This window comes from Carettochelys insculpta, chromosome 12, assembly GCF_033958435.1.
Source record: "Carettochelys insculpta isolate YL-2023 chromosome 12, ASM3395843v1, whole genome shotgun sequence".
Classification (NCBI taxonomy): domain Eukaryota; kingdom Metazoa; phylum Chordata; order Testudines; family Carettochelyidae; genus Carettochelys; species Carettochelys insculpta.
This window is the reverse complement of record NC_134148.1, coordinates 5543978-5554147: the sequence shown is the minus strand read 5'-3', so window position 1 is coordinate 5554147 and position 10170 is coordinate 5543978. Positions and strand designations below refer to the sequence as shown.

The following is a 10170-nucleotide window of genomic DNA, read 5'->3' as shown; positions in this document are numbered from 1 at the left end:
CTCCCCGCGAGGGGAGGGGAGGGGCGGGGCGCTCTGGTTTCGCGCGGGAGCAGCTACCTGGGGCCGGGGGGGGGGGGTGTCCAGCAGCGCGGCCTGGCCCCGCCCCCCCGCGACTGGAAATGGCGCGTCCTACCCCCCATCCTATCCCCTACCCTGCAACCCCTCGCACCTCACTCCCAGTTCCATCCTACCCCCACCCTGCCCCCCACCTACCACCCTGCCCCTTGTCCCCCCACCCCAACCCCTGCCTTGCCCTGCCCCCCTCCAGCACCCCCCACCTACCGCCTTGTCCAATCCTACCCCCTCTGCCCTGCAACCCCTCCTGCACCTCCCACCCAGCCCCATTCTACCCCCACCTCCCACCCAGCCACACTCTGCACCCCCCCACCTATTGCATGGTCCTATCCTACCTCCCCCACCCACCAAACAGCCTGTCTTACACCCCATTTACTGCACTGGCCCCTGCCCTACCACCATCTGTTGCACAGGGCCTCTGCCCCAGTCCTAACGCCCTCAGCCCCCATCTACTGCCCGGGCCCTGCTGTCTTGCGCTCATCCCTGAGCAGCGCTCATCCCTGAGCAGCTCCTGCAAGCACAACACTGCCCCAGTCTCTGTCACCAGGCACACTGGTGGCCTCCCTGCCCTGCAGTGAAGACTTACTAGAGCTGCCCTGGGGAGATGCGTTATTCCTAACCTACTTGCTGGGCATCATGTCTCAACCTGTCCAAGCTCCACTGCTGGAGATGAGGCCTGCCTCTCTCCCTCCTCTGCGTGAGCCTTGCCTTTTGCAGTCTTCAGGGCCGGGGCGGGGGATGAAGCTCCCTGATGCGTGGGAGCTGTTGTTAACTCTTCCCTTGTCTTCTCCCATCCCAGCTCCTCTTGTCCGTGTAGAACACTAACCTCAATGTGATTAACCTACTTGCAACATCTTACAGCAAGCAGCTCCCCTGGTTACTGATGTGCCTTGTAAGACTCTCCGCCCTAGGATTCAAAACTGGCTTAGAGGCCCAGCTCTGCTGCTGGTTGACCTCCAGCAAGTCACTTCCTGCCTCAGTGTTCCTATCTGTGAAATGGAGATAACACCTACCATCTTTTCGAGGTGCTTGGAGATCTAGTGTTGACAGTGTGATAGAAGAGCTAGGTATTACTAACACCATCTCTTTGCCCTTAGGTGTACTGCCTGTCAGTGCCTGGAACAGAGGCCAGTTCTTACCAATAGAGGGCTGGCCAGGATTTTAACTGTTCTGATGCAATTTACCAAAGGGAGTTTGAAGTCTTTAGGTAAAATGGTTACCCAGGTGACTGCTGCTGGGCTACGCCAGCTTCACTCCAAGGGAATGACTGTCTCATCCCCTTGCTGTAACTCAGAGCCCTAAGCTGCAGCCGGGAAAAGGGGTGGCGCAATAGGACCAGTGGCAGGGGCCACTGGAAACTGTGCCCAATTAAAATGAAATTAGCACAACCCATGTGGGGCCTTAGGAGCTGTATTGCCAGAGCAGTACCTGAGGCTGGGGCCAGCCAAAACAAGGTAGTTACCAGCCAAGGCAGAGGCAAGGATATAGTTTACAGATGTGTTCTACTTCTGTCCCCTTTAACTGTTCTCATGCACTTGCTGAATGAATTGGTCAGGTGCACTCAGCTGGAGATGATGTGCAGTGGATGAGGCCAGGGATGAGGTTTGGGGTGCAGGCTCCCCTGATGCTGCAGCGGGGACAGAGGATTCCTCCCAGCCCCCTCTCAATGCAGGACCTCCAGAGGGAAGGCAGTTACCAGCCCAGCTCTGCAGCAGTCAGGACTGAATGAGCAGGGCAAGCGTGGAGGGAAAGATGCTGACAGAACTGCAGAGGGTGGGAACTTTCTGCAGAGCACCTGCCCAGAGGATGAATTCTGCGGTGGCCTCAAACCCCACCTTCAAACACTACAGAGTTACTCCAGCTGCGGGAAGGCAGAGCTCTGCCCCCTCCCGCTCTGCGTGTCAGACAAGGGTACAGGGTACCGAGGGAGGCAGCAATGCAAAGTAAACCCTCCTGCAGGGTGCTGCCTTTGTTACCCATAGGGCTCCATTGGATCCCACTTGAAAAACAGGAAATGTTCCCAAAAACTGGCTTCAAGCGCTTCGGCCAATGAGAAACACAAGGAGAAATTAACAGCCGCCCGTTCTTGCCGGTCCTTTATTCTGCACACTGAGCTGCCCTGGACATGGTGGGAGATTCACTGGGAGGGGTAGAGGAAATAGAAAAGCACAGGCAAGGGGCTCCTTTAAAGGAGGAGAGGCTGGTCTCTGCCTGCTGGGAAGTGCTGGTTCGGAGGGAGCTGGGCCAGGGTGGGGAAGGACTACGGAAAGCTCCATTGTCCATCAGCTGATGAAACTATCCAACCTCTCCCGTACGACTAGCAGAGTCACTTCAGCTGCTGGCATCGAGCATCCTGGACTGCCGCCAGCAGCACAGCACCCGGGTGAGGCGGAGCTGGCGTAGCCACCGCATTTATGGAGCTGCAGCGTGCTACGGCTTCAGAGGAGAGGAGGGCCCCAGCGCCCGCCCTGGAGTAGCCACAGCCCCGGAGCTGGTCAGAAACAGCCGCCTGCAAAGGGCTGTGCAGGGAACTTCACTGTTAAACTAGGTCTGGTGTTCTCCATGCACATTATACCGTCTGCTCCTCCTGGCAGCAGCTCAGCTCAGCTCAAGGAACTCCCTTCTTGTGCCCAGCCTGAAGCTGGTCTCTAGGTGGCAGTCGCGTGGGCAGCTGCAGGAGCTGCCAAGCCCCCCACCTGCCCATGCTCCGGGGCTGGTTCTTGCGCAGGGGTCCTAGAAGCACGAGGGCTTGTGGGTGGGTTGGAGGAAGGCTGGCAGGAGGCTCCCCGACAAAAGAGCAGGCCCTAACCCTAACCGCAGGAGGAGCCATCGTCAGTTTCAGCTGTAGGGGTCTGAGAAGCAAGGACAGAACCCAGTCTCATCTCTGCCCAGGGGGTCTGCGGGAGAGAGGGGCTTCCCCAGCACAGGAACAGCAGCCACCAGCCGGCTCCTTTCTGCTCCCTGCCACGCCGCCCGCTCCTCAGCTGAGAGATTTCATCAGGGCGTGGGCCTGCCTCAGCTCTGAAAGAGGAAGAGGAGATGCAAGCAGCCAATGGGGATAGAGCGGCCTGGCTCTCAGCAGGGGCACTGGTGCACTCTATAAGCGGGAGCAGAGAAATGGCACCACACGGAGACAGCCAGTCGCTGTCCCGGCCGGAGACACAGGAGACCACACGCCCTCTGGCAGGGCAGGGCAGGGCTGGGCAAGAAATTCCAAACTGCATGTCAGCTGTAGACTCACCTACTAGCAAGACCCGGAACTTCTGCGCCGACAGGGTCATGGCCACAGGCTCTGTCACGCCTCTGTCCTCATCTCGCACGGCAAGCTTCAGGTGCACGAGGGGCTCGTTGACCTGCTGGAGCTCGCTGGAGCTGAGCATCTGATCCACCCTCCAGGACACAGAGTCCAGACGGTTCACTGAGAACAGAGGCACAGCCAGTCACAGTATCAAACACCCTTGCTGCGCCAGGCCTGGGGATATGGATCTGGGAAGCCCTCCACTAGGGCTTTAAGTGGCTTCACCACCCCCGAAATGCAGCCACCTCTGGGGTGTGCAGCACGGCACTTCACACCAGCGCACAGCAACACTGAGATTGAGCAGAGGAAGGAAGCGTCTGCAGCTGAGGTCATGTTGGTCAGTGGACTGGAGCCCTTCAAGATGGAGTGGGGCTGGGATGGCCCAGCTTACCCCCCCAGCACATGTCCCCAAGGAAAACAGCTGGGAAAGGCCCTACTGAAATTCCACCCACAGACACGGGAACAGCTGAGGGATGGCAGCCGTGGGCGACACCTGTACCCTGCGGAGGGACCGTCTCCCATGTGCCGCCTCGGGAGGTGTCCGCTTGGCACGGCCGGGGGAGCACTTACCTCTCAGGCTGCGTGCCCTCAGGCTGTCCTGCAGGGGGCTCTGTTTCTCCTCGTAGGACCGGCACAATCCTGCCGCATGTTCTACACACCCAGGAGACCAAGAAATCAGAGCATAGATCAGTCGCTGCCCAGGGCCTGCCTGCCACCCACCCAGCTGGCCCGCATGGGACGGACTCTGGCAGGGTGCTGCTGCTGGCCCACAGGGGCTAGCGGGGGCGGAGGTCCGGTAGGACGTTCTGATCAGAGACGGCCCCGCCACCACTCCGGAATTCCTCCTGCTGGTCGGCCCTGCAGGGTCCAACGGGACACACAACCTGGGGTGATCACATCCTGCCCCGTGTCAACGTGTGAGCAGCAAGGAGGGTGGGAGCCGGGTGGACACAATGAGCCAGGGTGACAGCCTGGTACACGATGGGGGACAGACTCGGTTCCCACCTCTGGCGGACACTGCCCCGCCCCGACTCCCCAGTGTGCTGCAGCCCACCCCGAGAGACCCAGCCCCACCTTTGGGCAGCCCCAGCTGCTGCAGCTCGCTGGCCAGAGAGTCGCTGTCCACGCCGTGCTTGGCCGCGCTGGAGAGGATGAAGCTGAGCACAGCAATAGTGGCCTTCACGTCTCCGGACTCTGCAGAGAGGAGAAGCCTTCAGGACTCTTCTCTGCAGGATGCAGCTTCCATGGACCCCTGCAAGGGGCCAGCCCCATTGATGCAGAATCGGACAGCCCTGGATGTGGCCTGCCCTTTGGAGCTCATCTGCCAGAGGCTGTAGAGGGTACATGGACCGACACCCCTTCCCACCAGGCCACGAGGGCAGCAGGGAGCAGGCAGAAAGAGCTGGGCCCACTGTCGCCAGCCTGGGCAAGACGCCACCCAAGCAGGGGACCGATACGTGGGGCAAGGGGCATGGGGGAGGGAGCGACAAGCCCAAGTGACAAGGATCAAACTAAGTTAGGGTTTAGACAGGCCTGGGCAGGCAGGGGTTGAGTCTAACTAGAATCAGTTGATCCAGAGGAGTGAGGGCATCTAAGCTGGGGTGTTAAGCTACCCTGCACTAGCCAGCGTGTGCTGTCCGAGGATCCTGCAGCCATAGACCACCAGCTCCCTAGCGCCTTTCACCTACTCCTGTTCCCAAGCAGGGCAGATCCCAGGCACACGGGGGGTGGGGGAGCAACATGACGACAAGACACCGACTCTGTGTGGTGCAGGGGCCATTGCGGATGTATGGCCTGGCCTGCCGAAACTCAACTCTCTTACAGCCTACGCCTCAGGTTAACGTCGCACAAGCACCAGGCTCATAGGGTAACAGGGTGAAGCCACAGCACAGCCGGGGTCAGACCGTTCACAAAAACCAAACCAGGCATTTCACAGATGACGTGACTGCACCAAGGAGTGCAACCAAGTGTCGTCTCTACCTCCCCGGTGTTACGCTGAACAGCCTGAGTTCCTGGAACCCAGCCTCTCTCCTCTGCAGAGCCACACTTGGCCAGTCTATTGTATGGGGCAGAGACAGGGCTGCTTAGCTGTTTGAACAGCACCTGGGAAGTTCTGATTGCTGCTGTACACACCACCACCAGGCCTGGGCAGCTCTGCACGCTGGGGAGAATGGCGTTACCCCTCCCCATGCAAGAGCTTGGAGCATCCCAAAATATAAAGCCCAGGTAGTGCTGGGAGTAACTTCTCAGGCTGCTGATTGCAGCATTTCCTCCAAAACGGGACAGGGGCAAGGACTCTGGGAGCGTAGCGGGGCTGCAAGCAGAGCACGTGGCTGGTTTCCAAAGACAGGGCATTCACTCCGAAGGCTTCAGGATGCTCCTCTCCACTTGTTAGCCAGCCAGCGATGCTTTTCCCGCAATGGGGCTAACAAAGCCGAGCAAGGTGCCCACACAAGCTGGAGATAAAACGTTCCCAGGCAAAGGCACTGGTGCCTGGAAATAGGCTGAGGGCAGAGGGGAGGAGAAAAGAGTCAGCCAATGCCTGGCCTAGCACCCAAAAGCCACCAGCTTGCTTCAGTCTCCCAGCCAAGAGACAGACACAGGGACATCAGATCTAGCAACGAAGCCAGCGAAGCCCCTGGAAGGCAGGAGAGGCAGAGCTGAATTGCCTCAGGTTGGCCGAAAGGGGAGTGCAGGCTACAGGCCCCAGCAGCTTCGGAGAGGAACGCCACTCACCAAACTTGGCATCCGACGTCAGTTTCGAGATCTTGTCGTACTGCAAGAGAAAAGCAGCGCCCGGTTCCATCAGCCCCAGACTGCACGGCCAGTGCAGGATGTGTCCTGAGCTCTTGCCAAGCAGACCCTCCCCCGGGGAGATGGTAAGAGCAAGTGGGGTCAGCCGAGCCTGGCTGAGGCCAAGGCTTCCACTTCTGAGTAATGGGCCCAAGAGTCTCAAGGGGGGCCCTAAATTGCCAGAAGTTTTGGATTTAGCTTAAATAACCTGCCCAAGGCCTGATCGGGGACTAGCACTCCTGGGTTCCTGGCTCCCACTCGACCAAGCTGGCTTTGCAGGGGAAGGATACAGGATGGGCCATTCCCAGGGGCCACTAATGCTCCTGGCTCATCTTCTAGGGACTCTCCATGTTCCAAACACTGCACCAGCTACTGCCCGTGATGGACGTTTGGCCCTGGCACATTGCATCAGCCCCACGTCTGCTAGCAGCCCAACCCCCTCGCTGGGAGAGCTCGGGGGAACCAGTGGGGTTGACCACCAGATGCTTCCCTGGCGACAGCAGGGCCGATGCAGACAAAGGAGCAGCCACCGCCACTCACTATTCAGTACTTCACAGCCATGCACCCTTCCCACCGGCAGATGTCCCTTATTGTGCAGACAGGGACACAGGCCTGAGGCACCTGGTCCTGGATCAGTGGCAAAGCTGGGAACGGAACCCAGATATCCTGACTCCCACACTGATCCTTCCTCCTCCCCTGCCCTGAGGCCACCCAGTGGGGGACAGCCTGCAGCACTCAGCCACGGGGAGGGGAGACCCGAGCCCACGAGCGCTGGATCCCGGCTCGGCTGGGCCAGATGTGGGAGGAGAGCGTCTGTCACTCACGTCGATCCCCTCGCCCTGCAGGTCCCTCAGCACCTGGCCGCAGATCAGCTTCAGCTTCACCGAGGACTGGATGGGAGAGAGCGAGACAGTAAAAAGCCAGCACAGCACTGGACCCCGCAGGCAGGTACTGCCTGGCTGGAGTGTGACCTTCTCACATCACACACAGCCACATACCGCACATGCGCGCGCACACACTCAGAGCCACATCACACACACATGCGCACGCTGGCGGTGGCTGGTTTTAATCCACTCGACTCCCCCACTTTAGGCTCCACGCAGCGATTCCCCGGCTTGGGCTGCTAATGCCCCAGCCAGCTCCCACGCAGCACCGAGCGTGTTGCTCGAGCCCTCAGTCCAACCCGCTCTCTGACACCCACACTAGGTACACCCCGAGCAGCTCCCGCCCTCCCTGGGAAGCCGGTTAGCCTGACCCAGGCACCAGAGATCACGCCTGTCGGTGGAACCCAGCTCTCCCCCTTCACCGCACACCCCGAGTCCCAGAGCATCAAGAGGCAGCACTGAGATATTCCCATTGCTCCCCACAGGCTGTAGCGACCCCCACCCCGGGTAAAGGGGATACCGCCTCGGGGGAGGGGGGTCAGAGCAAACAGTGCTCAGACCCTGTGGGCCGGGCACTAGGTAAGATCCACAAGAAAACAGAGGATGGGAACGTTTCCACTTAACGATTTTGGCCAAGGTGCTGATCTCGGCCAGGACCCAGTCGGGACAGTCCAAGTCTCCACAGAACCGGAACCTCTGGGGGGAGAAGAGCAGGGGGCAGTTAGAATCCAGGTGGCCTTTGGGCCCAGGGGACACCAGCGGCAGCAGCCTTCGTGGGGCAGCTTGGCTCAGCTCCTCTTGCCAGAGCCAGGGACCCACCATTTCCCATCTGCACTGCCTCCCTGTCCCCACTGCATCCTCCCAGGCACTCTCTCCTCTCTGGGTACTCCAGTCTCGGCTGGGCTCAGCCTGCTGCAGCTGTACAATAACCCCCCTAGGCGCCAACCCCCTTTGCAGGGAGCACCTGGCTGAGCTCAGCCCTGGCACAAGGGAACGCAACTGCCTGAACTCCACGGGCTCCCCCAGCGTGACCGGGGCGACAGGGCCACGCGCCCCCCGGAGAAGACCAGGGTGCGGGGAGCTCCGAACGGGGCACAGGCGGGACGGGGCGGAGGGCCCCTTCCTGCCCCCCGTAGGTGCAGCTTCCCCAGTCGGCCCCGGGCCGCACCCCGGGCGCTGCTTCACTCCCCCCCCTGGGAGCCGGCAGGGGCAGGCGCTGGCGGCTCACACACACCGCCAGGCGCGGGGCCGGGATCGGGGCCGCCGGGCGCTGCGGAGGGAAGAGGCACCGCGAGGAGCTGCCGCCCCCCGACAACACGCCGCGAGGAGGGGGGGGGCAGCGCTCCCGTCGTGACCCCCGCGGCGCGAGGCCGCCCCCGGCACGCCGGGCTGGGGAGGGGAGGTACCGGGGCGCCACGCGGCGCCGCTGGGGACCGCGGAGCAAAGGGGCAGCGCCCTGCACCCCCGGCCCGAGAGCACGGGGGGGGGGGGGGGAGCGCGCGCGACGGGTCCGTCGCTCTCACCATGGCTCCCGCGTGTGCCGACCCACCGGGCCCGGGCAGCTAGGCCAAGCGCGGTCACGTGACCGACACGCCCCGCCCCTGTCAGCTGATCCCAGCTTGATCATGTGACCAGAACCCCGCCCCCCCCCCATCAGCTGACCGCAGCCCCACGCGTAAGCAAAGGCGCTGGGGAGGGCTGCCCACGTGTCAGGTGCGCAGCCAATGGGAGCAGAGCTCCGGCACCAGGTGACCCTGGCTGAGCTCAACTGGAGCCCCTATTCGAGCGGGTTCGGCACCAGTTGCCTTGCGCCCCCTGCTGGCTAACTAGTCACACGGCCACGTGCTGCAGGCTAAACCTCGGGCCCCACTGGAGTCTCCCTGGGGCCAGCTGCCCATAGGGCTCAATGGGACTGTAGCTGTGGCCTTTCCTGTCCCCTCTCCTGAAAACACCCTCTCAGCAGATCCCCCCCACCCACCACCCCGCCGCAGCGGGAGCGGCCACAAAATATCAACACCCCAATCCCGGGGCTGACAGTGCTGGGGCGAGGGTCACCTCACAGCCCTTCATCTCGGAATTTAGCCTGTAAAGTGTTTGGGAGCCAGACCTTGTCCTCATCTTGCTCCCATGTGTCCTTTCCCAGCAAGTGGGGAAACTGAGGCACGGGGTTTCAGGGAGATCACAGCGAGGGGGCTGCACACCAGCAGAGAAAACCGGCATGCTTTTAAATAGCCATCTGGTTCAGTTTTCTAATCAAACTGTGGGCCTTTGTTAAAAGCCAGTGTTTATATAGGACCTCCAGATAATTGTTTTTCTGTGTAGCTGCAGTTAACGTGCCTATTGTTAGTAACATCACTGTTGGAATAAAGTCTGGATACTGTATGTGGAGCAACAAAGGTTTCTTACAACCAGCTGGCAGAATAGGAACAGAGAGGGAACCGTGCTACTCTATACACTATCAAAACAAAAAGCAGTCAAGTAGCACTTTAAAGACTAGCAAAATAGTTTATTAGGTGAGCTTTCGTGGGACAGACCCACTTCTTCAGAAGAAGTGGGTCTGTCCCACAAAAGCTCACCTAACAAACTATTTTGCTAGTCTTTAAAGTGCCAGCTGGCGGAGTGATTCTGAACTTGGTTGAGTTTCAGAATGCACTGACAGGCACCAAGTTATGAGGGGTTATATAGAGAGCTGTCAGGCAGAGGAAGGAATAGGAGCAGACGGTAAGGAAATGAGCATAATCAATGAACAATCAATGAGGAATCCAGATGAATTAACAAACAATCTGGGAGTTACAAAGAGTTTCTGTATGAAGCTAACAGAACATTTTATCTATAAACAAGTCCTTTGAAGAGTGCAGTCATCCACACCGACGTGTAAAGCGATGATACCTCATCTGTAATGCACCAATGCCTCTTCCGGCATCTTCACATGGGCACGACCATTCGCGTTATCTCTACAGAATGAAAGCAAATGGGCAACGCAGGATCAAAGCAGAAGTTAGTGGAAGAGTCATGTCCATTGCCCTTAACTATAGCCCAATTCCCCTCTCCGCAGGGTCCCTTCCTGGCATGTGACTGCCTAGGGAGTTATTTACACCAGCGGACGCCCTCCCCAGATGG

At 59.8% G+C, this 10170-nt stretch overlaps 1 protein-coding gene across 1 annotated transcript; it reads right to left on the bottom strand.

The window, feature by feature from the left end:
- Nucleotides 1–2144: 2144 nt before the first annotated feature.
- Nucleotides 2145–8661, bottom strand: COMMD4 (COMM domain containing 4). The gene is made up of 8 exons (XM_075006697.1): nt 8574–8661; nt 7675–7746; nt 6991–7056; nt 6110–6149; nt 4448–4567; nt 3944–4024; nt 3317–3493; nt 2145–3096 (listed from the first exon to the last, which is right to left on the bottom strand). Exons 1-8 carry the CDS (start codon nt 8574–8576, stop codon nt 3056–3058), a joined length of 600 nt encoding a protein of 199 aa, XP_074862798.1. The 5' UTR covers nt 8577–8661; the 3' UTR covers nt 2145–3055.
- Between the last annotated feature and the right edge of the window lie 1509 nt (nt 8662–10170).